Here is a 21561-nt window from a genome sequence, read left to right on the forward strand (position 1 = left end):
AAGGATAACCTTGTGCACTGTTTTATTATCCTTTAAGGCTAGTAAATACAGTGGGGCAAATAAGTATTTAGTCCACCACCAATTGTGCAAGTTCTCCTACTTGAAAAGATTAAAGGCGTGTAATTGTCAACATGGGTAAACCTCAACCATGAGAAACAGAATGTGGAAAAAAAATAAATAAATAAAATTGTTTGATTTTTAAAGAATTTATTTCCAAATTAGAGAGGAAAATAAGTATTTGGTCATCTACAAACAAGCAAGAGTTCTGGCTGCCAAAGAGGTCTAACTTCTTCTAACGAGGCTCCACTTGTTACCTGTATTAATGGCACCTGTTTTAACTCATTATCGGTATAAAAGACACCTGTCCACAACCTCAGTCAGTCACACTCCAAACTCCACTATGGCCAAGACCAAAGAGCTGTCGAAGGACACCAGAGACAAAATTGTAGACCTGCACCAGGCTGGGAAGACTGAATCTGCAATAGGTAAAACGCTTGGTGTAAAGAAATCAACTGCAGGAATAATTATTAGAAAATGAAAGCCATACAAGACCACTGATAATCTCGCTCGATCTGGGGCTCCATGCATGATCTCACCCCGTGGCGTCAAAATGATAACAAGATCGGTGAGCAAAAATCCCAGAACCACACGGGGGGACCTAGTGAATGGCCTACAGAGAGCTGGGACCACAGAAACAAAGGCCACTATCAGTAACACAATGCGCCACCAGGGACTCAAATCCTGCACTGCCAGACGTGTCCCCCTGCTGAAGCCAGTACACGTCCAGGCCCGTCTGCGGTTCGCTAGAGAGCATTTGGATGATCCAGAAGAAGACTGGGAGAATGTGTTATGGTCAGATGAAACCAAAATAGAACTTTTTGGTAGAAACACAGGTTCTCGTGTTTGGAGGAGAAAGAATACTGAATTGCATCTGAAGAACACCATACCGACTGTGAAGCATGGGGGTGGAAAATTCATGCTTTGGGGCTGTTTTTCTGCTAAGGGACCAGGACGACTGATCTGTGTAAAGGAAAGAATGAATGGGGCCATGTATCGAGATTTTGAGTGAAAATCTCCTTCCATCAGCAAGGCCATTGAAGATGAGACGTGGGTGGGTCTTTCAGCATGACAATGATCCCAAACACAGAGCCAGGGCAACAAAGGAGTGGTTTCGTAAGAAGCATTTCAAGGTCCTGGAGTGGCCCAGCCAGTCTCCAGATCTCAACCCCATAGAAAATCTGTGGAGGGAGTTGAAAATCCGTGTTGCCCAACAACAGCCCCCGAACATCACTGCTCTAGAGGAGATCTGCATGGAGGAATGGGCCAAAATACCAGCAACAGTGTGTGAAAAGCTTGTGAAGAGTTACAGAAAACGTTTGGCCTCCATTATTGCCAACAAAGGGTACATAAAAAAATATTGAGATGAACTTTTGGTATTGACCAAATACTTATTTTCCACCATGATTTGCAAATCAATTCTTTAAAAATCAAACAATGTGATTTTCTTTTCTTTTTTTTGTCTACATTCTGTCTCTCATGGTTGAGGTTTACCCATGTTGACAATTACAGGCCTCTCTAATATTTTCAAGTGGGAGAACTTGCACAATTATTGGTTAGTGAGGCTAATGGGGAAAGAAGACAACCTCTTTTTCGCCTACTATAAAACATTGGCAGTTTTCTCCAAAACGCAAAAAAAAAAAAGTGACACTTCAAACATAAAAAACTTGCTAGTTAACAGCATTTGCAAATGAAAAAAAAAGAAAAAAAATGAGCACAGACACCACATTGCAATGATAAAAAGAGCCTTTTTTCTGCAGAGTGTAAATCTTACGGTTTGCTGTTAGCGAACATTTAGGTGAACATTTCAAAATAAAAGCACGTCATGTTCGTCATATGAACGATTTCTGGAGTTAATCCCACATGCTTCAGAATTCAGATTCTACACTAAGAATAGCTTTAAAATGACACCCTTTATGAAAAATCTGATTGGCAATGAATAATCATTATAGTAGTATACTATAATATAAGATATTTTTTTAAAGAATTGTTTTGAATCACGTTGGAAAGGTGAAGTCAGTGTTCTGAATCTGTTAACATTCCATTCTTTTGCTTTTAGTTAATGCTATCAGCATTTTACCTATTGTTTAGTTGTGAATAATTGTTATTTACGTGTTTCTTTGTACTTTATGCAAAAATGTAAGTGTTCTTCAATGTTTTTGTGCCCTGTACGACACCTTGGAACGCAAGTCCGTCAGATATCATGTGATGCTAGATGTCATATGCGCACTGTGAGCAGATATCGACACTTGTCGGATAGCTAAAGGACAGAACCATTCGAGCCACAGAAAAATTTAAATCATCGGGAGCGTGTACTTCAAAACTGGAACGCAGTACAATACACAATTTCCCCCGACCAAAAAAAAAAAAAAAAAAAAAAAAAAAAAAATCCCTTAACAAAAACCCAAAAGATCCTCAAAGTGCTTTACAACAACGACAAACATGGTTTATGATAAATAAAAGGAAGGAAAGTACTATACAATGATATTAGGCTCGAGCGTTTACGTCACAGCAGCACGGGATCGTGCGAGATTTGCGACAACGCAACCATTGCGGAAGCACGTCTGCATCACGGGACATTTAAACTTAACGGCAAATACAATTCAACTACGAGTGCCAAAGATGGAAAAATGTAGGGAAAACTTGCCAGTTCGAAACAGAGACAAACTTGTTACCACGGCGAAGGACAGATATGTGAGCAATTTTAAGGATGTGAACAATGTTGACCCTCACGAGCAAGCCGAACACAAATGGAATAAAGATGTAGACAAGCTTCCACCACTACGCGAAATGGACATCATGCTGTATTTAGTGTTTGGTATATGTTACTACACTCATCAGCAATTCCGAAACTACAAATCGCTACAAAGCTACGAACAGTTTTGCTGCGGATGGGTGCAGGATCTTCACTTTATGACCATAGTAAACGGCAACACCATCTTTCTAGCAAAGGTAGGCAATGTGTGTTTACATTAGTCTGTGACCACGGATGTACAAATCTTTTGCTGCATAAAATGTAGCCTGTGTACAAATTCTTTGCCACTCTCTCACGTCAAAATATTACAGCTTTTTCATTTAGCAACGACAGGAATTATGTCTAATGAAGACAATGCACATGTATGCATGCTAGTTGTTTAGCTGTAGCAATAGCTAACAACAGGCCGACTTAGGGCGTAAAGTTACTGAAATTTGCGTAAACAAACGAAATTAACTTACCGGAGTGGAAGTGCATAGAGCAAACTCAGTGTGTAACTGGAGAATCAAACGTTATGCCCTTCCTTCTGATCGAGGCCACCCATGCCATTCTTCGACGTTTGGTAAGTTCAGATATGAGCTTTCCCTCGCCTTTTCTCCATGTAGGGATCCGGAAGAAACTCAATGGTGTTCTGTCGAGCTGTACATTCTCCTTTCTATTCGATCGGTTGTTGCAATTCTTTAGCGCACAATAATTTCCAACCATTTTTAAAGAGCGACCTGTGTTGAAATGCCTCAGTTTATGTTTCTCGCTTCCACAATGGCGATAGCGGCGGAAACCTCGCGAGTGCCACGTCATACGCTCGAGCCTAATTGTGAAAAAAAAAAAAGAAAAAAAAGAAAACAAATTGCGATAAAAGTCAAAACAGCAAATAAAACAGATAAAATCTGCAAACATTAAAAACCCTTAAGAAATAATAACCAGTAATACTTCTAACTTATTTTCTTTTAATCCAACAACAAGCCTGGAAACATAGCCACGTTAATGCGATGTGGATAATAATGAACCAAACTTCGTAAAAAGTTTTCTGTCGCAAAATGGTTGAAAGTTAGTTACACCGCAAACTCCACAGCAATCTAGCTGTATATATGATATCTATACAGAGGACACACGATTTACTTCCGCATTCCTGTCATTTCGCCGTTGTAACATTTACTTCACCTTGCACTCCCTTCATTCTTAAATAAAAGATGAGTTTTGGGTGTAGAAATGAAATTATTTTTTAAATTCACGCTTGGGAGAGAAGGGGCGGGACTTCCGCTTCAGTAGGGTTTCTCTTGGTTTCCTTTCCGCTTCCTTTCCTTTCTTTCTGAGATGGAGACACAGGCTAACGTGTATTTCTGTTCCTCTGATCGAATTTATTTAGCGCCAAATGGCAGTCCAAGACGCTCTTTATTTTTACTTTTTGAAGCATGGTATAGAAAAAGAAAACTAAAGTGAGGTGAGTTTTTGTCTTACACGTTTGTGCGCACGAGACCATGTGGCGTCTAAGCACGTGCTCGACGAAAGTTGTACTGTAATTTTCTACCATGTTTGAAATTAGATAAAGCGGTACAAAAAATAGAATGAATATGGTTTCTATTAAGTAACATGACCTAATGTCAACTGCAACAATTGTATTCAAATAACTGAACGTCCCACGAAACGGATCTTTTTTCACTTAAAATTGGTTTAACCTTGTTTCACCTGTTTTTTCCAGAGTCAAAGGCAGATAAATATCAAGAATTCAAGGAAATCCTAACTACTAGGTAAGTCCACCTTTACTGTAAGTGAAATACACAAAACGGGGTCTTTGCTTTACAACGATGTAAGCCGAAATTCACTTGCCAAAATCACAAGTATCACAAATATATTACAAAAGTTTCCCAGATAGCAGACCGACATTGAATAAACATTGATTTTCCATCAAAATCATTAGTATGGTTGACATCAAAATTTTGGACGTCAAGTGACGTTGAAACAACGTTGTTCTGTTGTATGTCAGGCGATGGTTGGGTTAACATTGTTTTATAGTTGATGAACTAATGTTGACAAATAGTTGATTTATGATTGACCGGGAAATATGATTGAAAAGCCATTGAATTATGGATGAGCGGACGTTTTGGTCGAAAACGACATTGATTCAGTGTTGTTCCAATATTATTAATAATCGAAATGACGATTAGGTTTTGTAAGGATTTGAACGTTGAAAAAACATTAATCGAGGGTGCAAAAAGTGACGTTGATTCAACGATATAAGATCGATTTTCAACGTCTGTCTGCTATCTGGGTTTAGGCAATTTATAACCTTAGATTGTTGGTACCGTTGTAAACTGAGGATCCCTTTAAAAAAAAAAAAAACTGCCTGTGATGACAAATTACTTTTCTGACACCTACTATGACAGCTGTTGTCAGCTTGTGATTCTACATTTTATCCTGAGGCTTCACAACTACAGTTGTTGAAAAAAATGGAAAGCTCTTTCTTGTGTTGTAATTTGATATTGCTGTTATACAGGCTAAAACATGATGCAAATTCTCAGAGTCTGGACTTAATGAAAATGCAGCAGATGTGAGAGCTGGTAAGTTTGTAACATGCACTGTCGGGACTTTATTTTTCCAGCCGCCGATGACGAATAAAAAAAAATTCTGACACCTACTATGACAGCTGAACTTCAGCTTGTGATTCTATGTTAGATCCTGAGGCTTCTTGTTCATTGTTGAAAATTATCATGCATTTTTCAGTCGCCTCATATATATTTTTTCTTTTTTTCTGCAGGAGCAAGAGGTTCCACTAAAAAGGAGTGACTCCAGTTTAGGATGCAATTTTACCTGCACTGATGAGAGAGCAGGCGAGTTTGAATAATTACTTTGTGTTTTTTTTTGTTGTTTTTTTCCGCCAGCCTGTGATGACAAATCAAAATTTTCTGACACCTTCTATGACAGCTGATTCAGCTAGTGATTCGACATTTTCAAACTGAGGCTCCCGAAGGCAGCGTTACACAGCTTTTGTTTATAATTAAGATGCTTAATTGTGTTTTTGTTGTTTTTCTGTACTATAGGTGGTAGTGTGTTGAGATACGGACACGTGGTGACCATCTACAGACTGGACTTCGTCTCAACGTCAAAGTGACCAAAAGTTTTTTGAACTGTGACCAAAAAAAAAAAAAAACTAAAAACACTAAAGTACTTGTGATTCTATGTTGTCAATAAAAACAAGCAATACATGCAATTACATTATTGGCGGTAGATGTCCAATCTATTTGAACCCCTAATAGGGCAGGTGACTACTGCAATTTTTGGACTATAAGCAGCTACTTTTTTCCTTCAGTTTGAATCCTGTGGCTTATTTGATTTATTTTGGGTTAAAAGGTAACTTTATTTGACCGCTGTCATAATACTGTCATAAGACCGTTATAATTATGACATGACACTATCCTGGGCATTACTGAATGCTTATGACAGATGTCATGAAGTGTCATCAGGCAAATTATGTTACTAACTCCATTTCTGTCCAGCTTGGATCTTTTACATCCATCCAAAAGTGAGATAATTTGCCAGATAACACTAACATCTGTTATAAGCATTCATTAATGCTCAAGACCGTGTCATAAGTGTCTTATGACACCGCTGTCAAATAAAGTGTTACCAAATACCAAAACTAGTAATTATTGGAACAACTGGAACAGTAACTGAAGAAATAATTAGCACAGAATATGGATTTTGATAGTCATTTACATCTGTATTGCTGGAATGCATGCTAGGAGGCATGTTGGACAACAGTGTTGATAGCAGGTGGCAGCAAAGGGAGCAGTGATGGCCAAATGAAGCTTCTTTAAGCAATTTCATGCTGGTTCATTTGGTCTTATGACAGTCATATAATGCCACTGTGAAAATGTTACCGGTTAATATCTTTTGATGTAAATATCCGCTGCTGCAGTTTTCGGGTCAAATTTGGTGGGTGGCGGCTTATAGTCAGGTGTGCCTTATAATGCGAAAAATGTTATTTTTGGTAATTTAAAAAAACAAACTTTGGTGTCCACATAGGCACATCACATTTTGGGTCATGTGGGCCACAGTATTAACATTTTATGTAAATTATATTTTCTAATTGCTCATTTTTACATTATATTAACCCCTTCAGACCTGAGCATGATGCTGAAGGACATGTTTGCATCTAAACTAGGGCTGCAGCTATCGATTATTTTAGTAGTGGATTAATCGATGAACTTGGTACTTGAATAATCAAGTAATCGGATAAGGAACATGGAAGAATTAAATACAGTACTTGAGCTGAGCCTCAAACGGTATAAAAAATAAATGAGGATCTATGTATGATAAAAGAACAATTGGCTAACTTACATGGGAAAAGTCCGCTAGCTTAAATGCTATAAAATTGTAACTTTTTTTTTTTTTTTTTTTTACAATGTTCTTAACAAATGGTTCAGACACATTCCCACAAATAATGGCTAAATATACCTATGAACTAAATTACGAATGCATTAAAAAAAACAAGCTCAAACAAAAACTTAGCTCATGTTGGTCTTAACAGGGAGCAGTTGGATTCAGCCATGTGAAATGAGGCAGACCAGAGGGCAGTGTATCCACCCTAATCAATAAAAATGCAAACACTTTCAAAATAAACCATTAAAATGCAACTTTAATCAAATGAATACTCGAAGCAACAAAATTTAATTTGAATATTTTTTTTCTAATCGAATGCTCGAGTTAATCGATTAACCGTTGCAGCACAACTCTAAACCAAAAAATAGACAATTTGATTGCTATTGCCACTTCCGGGAGATGATTGGATGAAACTTTACCCATCAAAATCAAATCATGAGGTTTGGCATGCCCTCTTTGCCATTTTTGGCTCTGAAAACGGCTGACCAAACTCAACCTCAAAAAGGACCATGTAAAGTGCACATTTCTCATCAAAAGCACATTAACGTTAAAAATAACCAATAAAAGCATGAAATATTCCCGACCAAAGAATTGCACTTTGTTCTGGTGTTTGAGTAATAATCAGTGGATTTTTTTTTTTTACCCAGCAGAAAAAATCCGGGTCTAAAGGGGTTAAATGAAAAATATAAATTGATAAACAATTAAAAGCAAACACTGGTTATGGCCCTCAATAACAAGTTAATTTTTAAACGAAAAGTCATAGTATTTAATTCATTGCCTGCCATTGTAAGCTAAACGTCCAATTCATCTGAACTGGGAGGACTGACATACGAGGATATTAGGAAAAAATGTTATTGCATATAATTGACTTACCAAAATATGAATTAAAAATTAAGACTTTGTCGGTAAAATGTTGTCTGTTAAAGTTGTTTATTGCTTAACAACAAAATAAATGAAATCTACAAAAAAATATTTTCATACTGGGTCAAAATTATTTTTTAAACAGATCATGTGACTAGCACCTTAGACAGGGTGATTTGCTTTGCTTAGCCCCCCCCAAAAAAAACACCTGAGGACAGAAGAGGCAAGATGGATATATGTAATTTTTTTCAAACCTAAGCTTTCAAAAGCAACAACAACTGAGCGAGAACCAAGGATTGAAGATGTGGACCATGAAACGACGGCGAGCACCGGCAAAATGCTGAGCGCGAGTTTAAGTTTGCTTCACTAAAGACGTTAACCCTAAAAAAATGATGGGAAACAAACAAACAAACAAAAAAAAAGCTCATTTTCAAAGTTTAATTATAAATGTGCCTGGCCGGAATATTCAGTCAAAACGGATGTGGCGTGCACTAGGTAAAACACCCAAACGCACGCGCACTCACACAAAGCTGGGATGCCTGTGTGTACGAGCATGGGCTAAGATACTAACCACACATATATCTTGTAAGTTAATTTTAGTGCTGACATTGCGTTTCGTGGTCATCAACATTTTTGCCTCCCCTGCCACAAAAGTCAAACTCCACCTATGATATCTGACCGTGAAAGCTCACGTTTCAGCTCAATTGACGGTACTAGACGTCCAATCCATTTTGACTGGGAGGCGGAGCCCCTCCGGTCAAAATGGATTGGACGTCTTGCGCCGTCAATAGCAGCCACGGGTAATAAAAACGACCTCGCGTGTTTGAAGGGCGCCCCTCGATTGTCCTGAGTCTTCATTTGCGTGCGCGCGCCTCACGTTTGCATACAGGTGCGCGCACGCTTTGCCAGTCAAAGCAGGCGGCCGACACGCCCCTTACGTCCTCCCGCATCCAGTCGCTAAACGCTGGGAGTGCCCAAATATAACGCCGCATCCTCATCTACCACTTTCTAACCGAGACCGGACTACCGGAGCGACTCCTCCCGACGACAGAGCCCTTCACCGGCCGTCCAGCTTCGTCTTCGCCCGCTATCGGCTCCTGTACCCAGGCGCACTTTCCGGTAGGCCGCGATGCTCGAACGGGTTTGGTCTAACTAAATATAACCCCAAACGAGAATTTGGGGTCTTAATATGCTTATTATTATTTAATGAAGGGTGGGGGCAACGTGGTACGAGACATTGTAAACGGTGATATTTCGTGGAACGACTGGCCGTGACAGAGCCATCGAGAGGCGGATGCTGATGGGAGACGGGAGTCGACCTACTTAGGCGAGATCCATTAAGCAGATGGGGGGGTGTTGTGGGAAAGAGATCCGTGATCTGCGGTTCGGATGCGGCCTCTTCCGGCTTCAGAAGCCGCATCCAGGCAGGGTGGGGCACACTTTAATTCGGATAGCTCTTTTAACTCAATAGCTGCATTCGACTGATACACGTCTAATGCATTTGAACTGCAAGATCTGGCAATGGATGATTGTTTCAGTGCCATTGACGTCAATAGATGTCCAAATCGTTTCAACAGATCGGTCTCGTTTTGACGTCTATCATCAGCAATGGCAGCTATGGGCTAAATATAACTTGATGATAGTCACATTTTTAGGCATATTGAGAGGTGCTAAAATAAGCACTGAGCTTTTCTGTTTAATTCTTCAGAGCACCCAAAATGTTCAAGAGGTGACCCCAAGGTATGCATAGGGATGGTAGGGACATGACACTACCAACTTTTCAGGATGCTCAAAATTTCCCCAACAACTTTTAAGCAACCTTATTTGCATTATATAATGAGTTCGGTTATACCGTGAAGGTCATTTAGATTGTCTTCCCATCAGTGGCGCCTCCAGAAATTTTTCATAGGGGTGGCCAGATGGGGCCACTTAAAATCTTGGGGTGGCCAAAACTAAAAGCCATAATTTCAGGTTTTCATTACATTATTGCAGTAAAAAGGTCAGAGGAAAACTATCAAAAAGACTTAAGGACACGGCTACTGGTATACTTTGGTATATTTTGTGATATTTGATGTTACTAATGATTTAATGTGCATAGTCCATAGCTGTCCAGTCAACATTTTGAGTTCCACAACAATTCTGTATGTGTATCTGTTATGTATATATTAGGCATAAGGTGTACATTTAACTAGGGCTGTCAAATTATTAAAAATTTTAATCGAGTTAATTACAGCTTAAAAATTTATTAATTGTAATTAATCGGAATTCAAACTATCTAAAATATGCCATATTTATCTGTAAATTATTGTTGGAATGGAAAGATAAGACAAGACAGATATATACATTCAACATACTGTACATAAGTACTGTATTTGTTTATTATAACAATAAATCCACAAGATGGCATTAACATTATTAACATTCTTTCTGTGAAAGTGATCCACGGATAGAAAGACTTGTGATTCTTAAAGGATAAATGTGAGTTTGTTTTGTATATTATGACTAAATATTGCCATCTAGTCTATTTGTTGAGCTTTCAGTAAATGATACTGTAGCGACTTAACTGTTCTGCCCAAATGCATGATGTGAAGTGGTGCAACCATGACTGTGTGTGGTGGCTGCAAATGCTATATCTTTTTTGCGTTGGGTACACTACAAGATCAACTCCTGTCATTCGTCCCCATGTCGCCTCCCACAATATTTATAGTTACTGTGGGAGAGATGACAAAGCTTTTGCCAATTAAAAGCACAGCCCCAATGAATGCTTGTATCTACTCCACTCACTTGACACTTTCTCTTATCTTTGTATATAAGTAAAACGGCGCCATTGTAGGCTGTTTGCGGCAATGGTGAGTGAGTCGTACCGCGAATGCTACAACAATCTAACGATATACTGGCAAGCGGGGTGGCCAGTGGGGTGGCCAACCAATTTATGCCACCCCCTGTTGGCGCCAATGCTTCCCATATGTTGTAAGAATTGAATTGACCCTACCATTATTAAGTGAATTATTTTCATTATGTTTCTTGCATTCATTTAAAATGTATTTTAGGGCTGCAGGATTATTTTAGTAGTTGATTAATCGATGAACTAGTTAGTTTGAATAATCGAGTAATCGGATAAGGAACAAAAAAAATTACAATGCCTGAGCTGAGCCTCAAATGGTATTAAAAATTAAAAAATGAGGATCTGAGTCCAACAAAAGAACAATTAGCTAACTTGCATAGAAAAAGTCTGCTAGCTTAAATGCTAATGCTTTTTTTTAACAATGATCTTAACAAATGGTTCAAACACATATTCCTACAACAAACGGCTAAATATACCTATAAACTAAATTACAAATGCATTGAAAAAATATTAGCTCAAACAAAAACTTAGCTGATGTTGGTCTTAAAAGGGAGCAGCTGGATTCAGCCATGTGAAATGAGTTATGCCCTATTCACTGTTGCCACTAGAGGGCGGTGTATCCACCCAAATCAGTAACACTAAATGCAAACACGTTCAAAACAAACCATTACCACGCCACTTTAATTAAACGAATACTCGAAGTAGCAAAATTCCAATTTTTTTCTGATGAAATTACTCAAGTTAATCGGTCAATCGTTGCAGCACTAATGTATTTAAATTTGTTTACTACATTATTTAAAACTTTTTTTTCACCCTATGCAGACATTTTTTCAGATAATTATACATTAATCATAGTCGGGGTAAAAAGTTTTTATTTATTGTTGAGTTTAGCTGTGCTTGTGGACAAGAGCAGTTGTGTTTTACCTGAAGGAAGACTCCAATTTTATTTTTGTTATATTCTATACATTTTTTCAGTTATGTTTTTTATTGAGACAAACAATGTTGAGTGGTTTTAAGACAAATGTTTATTTTTGCATTTCTGGATAGTTGAGAGATTAATAACAAGTGTGTATTTATTGTATGTCCTAATAAAATTTATGTTCAGATACTGCAATTTAAATTTGCTAATGAAATCCAGATATTTATTCTGGAAGTTTTCAAATTTTTTCTTTAGTAGTTTTAGAAAACAAAGGTTTGAATCCGACGGCGTATCACCTGAACCAATACACATGAAAGTTAGTATAAGTCAATACAATAATGTCCCATCCCCAGAAAATGTGTAAATGCAGGTTATGCTGTTATATCGTCCCTACCAATGTTGAGACCAGCAAAAAAAAAATGCTGCAGTAATGCAAACATTTCATACTTACGTACTCGTTTAGTATTAGAAACATTTTATTTATCAAAATATGTGTAAGATTGAAATTTTTTTTTTTTTCTCAATTTCAATGGGGGGAAAAAAGACGATTTGGGCAATTATGAGTGATTACATGTATGGGCTCACTTTCTCTCATTCATTTGATTCTCTTTAGACTCTAAAATGAATGTCCTGACACCAGAGGAGCTTCAATAACACTTCATTTCTATTTTATAGTTCTGGTAGCCCTAATCAATATCGACGATGGACGACTTGGACGTTCCCCAAATGCGGAGGGAAGTGGAATCGCTTCAGTACCAGCTGGCTATCAACAGGGAGAAGTCCTCCATCACAGTTACTGAGTAAGCACAAACACAACACATATTTGGCTCGTAGAAGTTTGACAAAATATCGAAATGGTGATATATCGTGATACTTTGTATCCCAAAAGGTTATCGATATGCTCCTGCCAAGAATCGAGATATCGTTTTAAAAAGGTGTCAATGTTCAAAAAAATAAAAGGAACCAACAAGTTGCTACCAAAATCTTCCACCATAATAGTGTCTCAGTTAACTATATGGCTTACATTGACGGTATTGGATGCCTAGTCCGTTAAGACTGGGAAATTCCACAATTTAAATGTGCCATTAAAATCCATTTATTCTGGAACTTTTCAAATTTTTTTAGTAGTTTTTCAAAACAAAGGTTGGAATTGAATGGTGTATGACCTGAAACAATACAAATGAAAGTTAGTATACGTCGATACAGATTCAATTTTGCATTGATCATTTAGCCCATCAATCGAATAGGTTCATATCTGTGAGAAATGTAATCTTGACTCCTGTTCACCAGATTTGTTTGGTCTTATTAATGTCCCGTCCCCAGCAAAAAGTGTACATCGAGGTTATGCTGTTATATCGTCCCTACCAATGTTGAGACTAAACCAAGGCCCTTGATTTGAAGGGATCATTTTTTTTCTCAGAGTGGCCACTGAACGCACCTTGTAGTTGTGCTTACTTAGTTGCAATCAAGTCAACGTGACAGCAAAATAAGAAAAGGCCATTTCTGGAGGAATTGCAATGGTAGCTTTGCTGTTATGATGGTAAATTGTGTCACTTCCTGTTCATTTTGAGGCATTTCGGCATCAATTCCTGTTCATATTGGGCCACTTTCCATAGATATGGAGGCATTTCAGGGTCACATCCTGTTTATATTGAGTCACTTCGTTTCCAAAGCCGATTTTTAGCTGCACAAAGGTGTCAAAAGAGAGAAGATCTAAAGATGGGAAGTGAATGTAAGAGTGGCTCTTCCACTTTAAGTGCCAACTAATAGATGCACTGAAACCACACATCCTCATTCACTGCTCGAATGACTCAAGAAGTGCACACTACTTGTGCCAAAGCAATTTTTGGTTTCGGTAGACAAAATTTGAAATTGAAAAAAAGCATTTCCTACCCGAATCGAAATTGCGTTTTTAGTCACGTTTCGGACACTAGATTTTCATTGCATCGCTACCGTAATTTTCGGACTATAAGTCACAGTTTTTTTTCCAAAGTTTGGCAGAGGGTGCGTCTTATACTCTGGAGCAGGGGTCCCCAAACTTTTTCCTGTGAGGGCCACAAAACTTTTCCCTTCTCTGATGAGGGGCCGGGGTCAGTTTGTAACAGAAAAGGTGTGACGATTGCAGGAGTGCCTAAATGTAAAAATTTATTGTTTTTCAGATAGCCACAATCAAATAACCCTTTCTGGATTCTTCACGGAAAAAAAGTACATAAAATAAAAATAATAATATAATATAATAACACTTTTAATTAAATAGATAATAACCAAATAACCGTCTCTGGGTTCTTCACAGAAAAAAAGCCAGGGAATAAATAACAATAGGCCTATTGAAAAAAACAAAAAAGTTCAGGGGGCCGGACCAAATGTGGAGGCGGGCCGTAGTTTGGGGACCGCTGCTCTGGAGCGACTTGTGTGTGATTATTTACGGTCGGGTCAGGGCAACTTCTCTCGCTAACTTTTTAAAAATAGGTATATATTTTAGGGCTGTCAAAATTATCGCGTTAACGGGCGGTAATGAATTTTTAAAATTAATCACGTTAAAATATTTGACGCAATTAACGCACATGCCCCTCTCAAACATTAAAATGACGGCACAGTGAAATGTGTACTTGTTGTGTTTTTCGGAATTTTGTCGCCCTCTGCTGGCGCTTGGGCGCGACTGATTTTATAGGCTTCAGCACCCATGAGCATTGTGTAGGTAATAATTGGCATACACAATGGTGGGCTACTAGTTTATTTTTTGATTGAAATTTTTACAAATTTTATTAAAACGAAAACATGAAGAGGGGTTTTAATATAAAATTTCTAAAACTTGTAGTTCTTAAAAGATAAATGTTAGTACAAGTCTTTCTATCCATGGATCGCTTTAACATGTTAATAATGGTAATGCCATCTTGTTGATTTATTGTTATAATAAACAAATACAGTACTTATGTACCGTATGTTGAATGTATATATCCATCTTGTGTCTCATCCTTCCATTCCAACAATAATTTACAGAAAAATATGGCATATTTTATAGATGGTTTGAATTGCGATTAATTACGATTAATTTTTAAACTGTAATTAACTCGATTAAAAATTTTTATCGTTTGACACCCCTAATATATTTATATATTTATACTAAAACGATGTATGGATGTTAAATAAAATAATTTGGATAAAACAGAGAAGGCGCTATGCATGCCTGCGCCCGTGAACGCAGTGGCTCTCTTTTCAATCTTCCCCCCAGCGCCCTGCGGCACCCTCCGCGAGCATCCTTTTCGATATAGAGCAGCTATAGGAGTGAAAAACAAACTAATGACAGGGGAATTGAAAAGCAAACAACTGCGGTAGGAGTGGGATATGGAAAGGATTCAAATAGATTGTTGAAGGTGCTATACGGAAACCTGTGTCGGCTTCGCTGAATGTAAATGAATGTGGCGCTTTGGTCTCATACGAGAAATACATTTAACAAACTTTTCCAGCGTTATTTCGTTGTGTAAATGCATTTATAATGATCATAAAAATATGCAGACTATTTAAACATTGAGAAAACGTTTTTTTTCTACCAACTCGAGATTAAAATGTCAAATCCACTATCTGCCTGTTAGAACAGATATGCAAAATTAAAAGATATAAATATTGATTTAATATCCATCTTACAGTCTTGTTTAACTGGGAGAAATCGTTACAAAAGACTGGCTTTACTTTGTTATCATTATGGATATATACACTTCATAGTCAGAAACGTGATCACAGAAAACGCAACCACGCATCGCATCCCTGCATTTCCTCCTTCTCCTGAGTCTTCACAAATAAAACAAAATTTCGGGGGGTCGGGCCCGGGCAAGCAAATCAAGTCGCTTCGGGCTTTAATACCCGCGGGCCGGTTGGATTGGGCTGGATTTTTTAGGCCCGATCTAACTTCGAGCATCATGTAATGTTAGCATACTGTACACCTTCAGCCTGTTGTTTTCTATTGTATTTTAAATTGCCTTTCAAGATGACATGTCTGTTCTTGGTGCTGGATTCTATCAAATAAATTTCCCCCGAAAAATGCTACTTATACTCCGATGCAACTTATATGTTTTTTTTCCTTTTCATTGCACATTTTTTGGCTGGTGCGACTTAAATTCAGTATAGTCCGAAAAATACGGTACTTATTCTAACTACCACAGCAATACTCTATGAATCATTTAGTACAGCTCACCTTGTTGTCTATGATGAAGCTTGCTCTGACTAAAGTGTGTTTTTCCTGCAGGCTTGTGAAGTGGATCGAGAGCTGCGTATGCGAGGATCCTTTCCTGAACCCTGAGCTGATGCGAGCCAATCCCTGGGTGGAGAAGGGCAAGTGTGTGATCCTCTGATGATCACACTCCCATTCCAACATACTGTAACTCCACAGTTATTGCACGGATGCACCAACAACAATGTGCACTCAGTTACGCTGCACTAGAACCACACAGGCACACACACATGCGCGCTACTGCTATGACTATTTATTTATTTGAACACTTTGAACGCTCTTATTTTAAGACTGCAGTGTGTGTGTATGTATGTGAACAGCACCGAGTAGCTTTTTAGATGTTTGTTTACACTGTCAATCAAAAATAAAGACTGTTTAGAATTTAACAGAACCGAATAGGTTGGTTTTTTTCCTTGCTTTGGTGGTCGTAGGTGGGGTTAAAGGAGTTCCCGGATGTAAACGTTCCGCCGCACAGCGTTGGACATGCCTTCGTTGAAGCGGAACCACACGTCGCTGTTGCCCACTGCCTTCCCCATGGCGAGCACGGCGCACTTCTGGCCTGCAGAGAGCGAAAGAGTGAATTTCTTGAAAGATCCTGTCCAGACAGTTCACTTCTCAGTAGGGTTGCCATGTTTAATCCAATTAAGGTTAAGATTGGAGACATCCTTGTTTTAAGAATTGACCAAATTCAGTACTTTTTTTGAGCCTCCTAAAAGTATTCTCTTTATTTACGTTTTTTAAGAGGGACAAAAACTAAATACTCTGTCAAAACTCTAAAGACAGGTAGTCCCCTGGTTACGCACAAGTTTTGTTCATATGCTGGCGACTTAACCCGAATTTCCGCACAAGTCGGAATTAACCCTTTTAAGTACCCCAAAATACCTATCCAAAAAGTCCAAAAGTATTTTGTTTAACTCATTTTCTACCAAAAAACGTATAAATACGTTCTATTTTTAATTGTTTCAGTGTCCCAAAAACGTATTTACAGTGGGGCAAATAAGTATTTTGTCAACCACTAATTGTGCAAGTTCTCCCACTTGAAAATATTAGAGAGGCCAGTAATTGTCAACATGGTAAACCTCAACCATGAAAGACAGAATGTGGGGGGGGGGGGGGGGGGGGGGGGGGAACAGAAAATCACATTGTTTGATATGTAAAGAATTTATTTGCAAATCATGGTGGAAAATAAGTGTTTGGTCAATACCAAAAGTTCATCTCAATACTTTCAACACTGGTCCCTTTGCAGAAAAACAGCCCCAGAGGATGATGTTTCCACCCCCATGCTTCATAGTGGGTATGGTGTTCTCCTCCAAATAGGAGAACCTGTGTTTCCACCAAAAAGTTCTATTTTGGTTTCATCTGACCATAACACATTCTCCCAGTCCTCTTCTGGATCATCCAAATGCTCTCTAGCGAACCGCAGACGGGCCTGGACGTGTACTTTCTTGGGCAAGGGGGACAGATCTGGCAGTGCAGGATTTGAGTCCCTGGCGGCGCATTGTGTTACTGATAGTAGCCTTTGTTACTGTGGTCCCAGCTCTCTGGAGGTCATTCACTAGGTCCCCCCGTGTGGTTCTGGGATTTTTGCTCACCGTTCTTGTTATCATTTTGACGCCACGAGGTGAGATCTTGCACGGAGCCCCAGATCAAGGGAGATTATCAGTAGTCTTGTATGTCTTCCATTTTCTAATAATTGCCCCCACAGTTGATTCTTTACACCAAGCGTTTTACCTATTGCAGATTCAGTCTTCCCAGCTTGGTGCAGGTCTACAATTTTGTCTTTGGTGTCCTTCGACAGCTCTTTGGTCTTGGCCGTAGTGGAGTTTGGAGTGTGACTGACTGAGGTTGTGGACAGGTGTCTTTTATACGATAATGAGTTAAAACAGGTGCCATTAATACAGGTAACATGTGGAGCCTCGTTAGACCTCGTTAGAAGAAGTTAGACCTCTTTGACAGCCAGAAATCTTGCTTGTTTGTAGGTGACCAAATACTTATTTTCCACTCTAATTTGGAAATAAATTCTTTAAAAATCAAACAATATAATTTTCTGGGGTTTTTTTCCACATTCTGTCTCTCGTGGTTGAGGTTTACCCATGTTGACAATTACAGGCCTCTCTAATCTTTTCAAGTAGGAGAACTTGCACAATTGGTGGTTGACTAAATACTTATTTGCCCCACTGTATAAGTCTTTTTTTCCACTAGAGACATCTCTAGGTTCTGATGCAACTTTGCTCCAAAGCGCAACGCACGAAATCCATTTTAAAGCAATAAAACTGGCCACTGGAGGGCAGTAGCGCATTTGGTAAGAACTCATATCGGACCATGTAAGGAAATGAATGAAGAGAAATAGTCAGGAAACTGAAGTTAGAAGAAGTAAGAAGCGTGAGGAAAATGTGAAGAACGATGTAAACACAAGGCACATGCCCCACACAAGTTCCCTAGGGGAATTCTGTTATGAGGTAGTGGTCACTACAAAAGAAAGATTCAAAAAAATCTATCTTGATGAGAGACAGGCGGCGATGAGGGAAAAATTTACCCCGTCTGCCGATACAGCCGCGGCCACAACAGCGTCATCTCTCAGATCAATAGTTTAGTTATGTGTAAATAAATTGTTACTTTGTGATCAAACGCTCTATTTGTCTTGTTGTTTATGTTATTTTGTAGAAGGAAAACATTATTCAGATGTTTGGGATGTCACAAAAGCAAAAAATAGCTGTGTTAAAATCAAAGTTATGTTTTAAATGTATGCTTTAACAAAAAGCTCAATTTCTCTTGTTTTTTCATCAGAAATTGGAAAATTGCTCAAACTAGGCTATTTTCTAATGCTGATATCTAAACAATGGAAAAAGATATGAACTTACTTTTTTCCTGCTGAAAGAAGATAGTCTAATCTTTCTTTTGGTGGGTTCCATGTTTATATAGCAATAGAACAGAATTTTCTGTGGGCCTTGCAAAATCAGTAAAAATCCTGTAAAACGGCCGGGAGCGAAGGGGGAAATGGCTGGGAGTGAATGAGGGGTAATGACGGATGGTACACTGCCCTCTGGTGGCAACTTTGGGTCTGGCTGGACTGTCGCCTCGTATGACTGAGAAGCAGACTTCTCAGTCTGACATGGATAAAGATAGCTGCACTCTGGTTTGATCCACATAAGGCTGTAAGTTGTTTCAGCTAATACATGTTTGTGTATGCATTTATAATTAAGTTTACAGCTACAGTTTGTGGAGTTACGAGTGAGCGATTTGCTGTGAGAATTGTAAATACGTTAGTATTCGTAGCATTTAAACTAATGGACTTTTGTTGGGCAAATTAGGCTAATTCAATCTACTAAATTTAAATATTGATCCGATTAGATGGACTTTTGAACACCAACTACCGGTATTTTGTGTCGTGTTTTATTGTTAAAATGCGTATCGTTTTGCACAGTAGTGCACATATGTGTGTTACGGCTTTACAAATTGTCAAAAGTGAAGGTAGTAAAAAGCTTCAAAAAGCGCAATTGCCTTGTTTGCTGTCTGTAAAGCTGAACAACTTCACATTTAGTGAGGAACTGAGGATAGAACACGTCATATTAAAAAGGATACTGTAAGGTACAATAAGGTGCTGTTTATATGACCCCCGCCCAAAAAAACCTGGAGGCAAAATGGCGGATGAGACTCCGACGTCGTAGTCGAAATCGCGTAAATCGAGTATGTATACCTGAATTGTCCCCCCCCCCCCAAATAGGGAAAAAAACAGTAAATGTTGTTTTCATTTAAAAATTTGTATTTTATTCATTTGAAAAATTTAATAAAAAAAAACAAAAAAGGGAACACATTAAATTTTAATGTAATTTCAGGGTTTTAGTGTAATTTTTTTTCATGTATTTTTTTTAACTGGGGAAAAATAGTAAATAATCTCATTTAAATCTGCTATTTATATGATGTTTTCAATGATTAAAACAAAAATAGAACATTTACCATAAATTAAAAACAATGGGGAAAAAACTAAATATACACTCAATTATATTAATTATTTAATATAACTTTAGTTATTTTTTTTTACTCATATTAATTTCTTTTTAATACAAAAAGAAACAGTAAATATAATTATTTAATATCATTTCAGTTGATTTTTTTTTTACTCGTATTTATTTCTTTTTAATACAAAAAGAAACCGTAAATATTTTAAAAGTATATGGCGGAAAATACTCAGGTGACTTGAAGTTGCGCCCTGAGACCCCCAATTTGGCCAAATTTCAAAATTGTCCGATACGCATGTAAAATCTCCATTTTCTGGGGGAAGAAAAATTTTGAACAGGAGGGCATTTTGAAAAAAAAAAAAAAAGTTTTTTAAACAGCAAAACCCTATCTGGAGGCGAGAGCATGCGACAGCAGAATTACAGACGCCACAACTTTAACGAGATATTATCGCGTGCTTACCTTGTTTCGATCCAAAAACTCCAAGTAGAATGTATCATTGAGTGTCGAAACACAGTTGTGAATGTCCACAGTTGGATTTTATGGGTGAAACATGGCAATATAACAAGGGTCGCGATGCAGAAATCGCAGACATTAAGGAATGGTCGATATTTTCCTTTTGATATATTTACCCCTTTAAACGTTTTTATTTCAATTTTTCTTTGTTTGGATCGATTATTTATCATCTAACATATTGGAGAAAATACGACACCAACAACAACAACAAAAAATACAATTAAGCGATAGTTATGAGGTAGACATCCATGACTTTTTTACAGACGCCATTTTTTTCATTGTGACGTCATTTGTTTAACAGTTTAAAATATGCTAGTGAATAATTTTTTAAAGTCCTTTTTGTTTTTTTTAAACGAAATATATATATCAATTAATGATTCTAAGCTAAAAATGACAGACATTTTGAATAATAAATATAATGAATTACCTTAGTTTTATGGCTGGGTTAAAACAAAAGCGGTTGTGTGACATCTGTAAACGGGGGTTTTCAGGGTAAAACGGAACAATTTAAAAATAGTTCGGGGGCTTCAGGCGCCATGAATCTGCTATGGCAGCATTTAAACATATTGTTCTATCAAACACAACAGTTGTTTTGGCTTAAAATACAGCAGTTTCTTTTAAAGAGGAGTGCAAGAACAGAAACTGCTTTTTCAGTCTTGTCTGTGTTTTCCGCCATATACAAACTCATCCCAGTAATCGGTGAATAGTCAGCTAAATAATCGTTTGTGGCGGCCCTAAATGTGCAATCTTAACTAACCTGTGTCAGAGGATGGCTTTGCCGGCGTCTGTTTGGGTGCAACTGGGCGGCCGAAAAAGTCCACCTCTTGCTGTTAGAATGCAAAATAGAGAGTTCATGGAGAGTTTGCAGGTCAAAAATAGTAAAACTTTATTCTGGGCAGAAACATGACAATAAGAAAATGTTACATGAAAATAGAGGTCATCATTGCTGTCATATTAGCCGAATTTAACCAGTTCAGCATGAGGGATTAAATCCCAGTTGATGTTTCATTGTCCTCATTTCTATTTATAAAGACAGCAATGCT

General features: G+C 38.0%; 2 protein-coding genes, 1 long non-coding RNA gene and 3 other non-coding genes across 6 annotated transcripts in view; 5 read left to right on the top strand and 1 right to left on the bottom strand.

The window, feature by feature from the left end:
• Positions 1 to 3913: 3913 nt before the first annotated feature.
• Positions 3914 to 5641, top strand: LOC130920572 (uncharacterized). Its single transcript, XR_009064179.1, has 4 exons — positions 3914 to 4253; positions 4512 to 4560; positions 5307 to 5370; positions 5568 to 5641. It is a non-coding gene; the product is annotated as an uncharacterized LOC130920572 (long non-coding RNA).
• Positions 5154 to 5236, top strand: LOC130921135 (small nucleolar RNA SNORD60). The gene has a single exon (XR_009064296.1). It is a non-coding gene; the product is annotated as a small nucleolar RNA SNORD60 (small nucleolar RNA).
• LOC130921134 (small nucleolar RNA SNORD60) lies at positions 5413 to 5497 on the top strand. Its single transcript, XR_009064295.1, has one exon. It is a non-coding gene; the product is annotated as a small nucleolar RNA SNORD60 (small nucleolar RNA).
• Positions 5642 to 5689: 48 nt separating the features above from the next.
• Positions 5690 to 5774, top strand: LOC130921133 (small nucleolar RNA SNORD60). The gene has a single exon (XR_009064294.1). It is a non-coding gene; the product is annotated as a small nucleolar RNA SNORD60 (small nucleolar RNA).
• Positions 5775 to 8942: 3168 nt separating this feature from the next.
• Positions 8943 to 16426, top strand: LOC130920571 (guanine nucleotide-binding protein G(I)/G(S)/G(O) subunit gamma-13-like). The gene is made up of 3 exons (XM_057843883.1): positions 8943 to 9172; positions 12493 to 12617; positions 16061 to 16426. Exons 2-3 carry the CDS (start codon positions 12520 to 12522, stop codon positions 16164 to 16166), a joined length of 204 nt encoding a protein of 67 aa, XP_057699866.1. The 5' UTR covers positions 8943 to 9172; positions 12493 to 12519; the 3' UTR covers positions 16167 to 16426.
• Positions 14936 to 21561, bottom strand: part of chtf18 (CTF18, chromosome transmission fidelity factor 18 homolog (S. cerevisiae)) — a 29394-nt gene continuing 22768 nt past the window's right edge. Inside the window, exons 21-22 of the mRNA XM_057843882.1 lie at positions 21276 to 21345; positions 14936 to 16604 (exon numbers count right to left, since the gene is read on the bottom strand). Of these exons, the coding sequence (XP_057699865.1) occupies positions 16483 to 16604; positions 21276 to 21345 (192 nt within the window). The 3' untranslated portion in view covers positions 14936 to 16482. The remainder of the gene's footprint in view (positions 16605 to 21275; positions 21346 to 21561) is intronic.

The sequence above is a fragment of the Corythoichthys intestinalis genome, chromosome 8 (genome assembly GCF_030265065.1).
Source record: "Corythoichthys intestinalis isolate RoL2023-P3 chromosome 8, ASM3026506v1, whole genome shotgun sequence".
Taxonomy (NCBI): Eukaryota; Metazoa; Chordata; class Actinopteri; order Syngnathiformes; family Syngnathidae; genus Corythoichthys; species Corythoichthys intestinalis.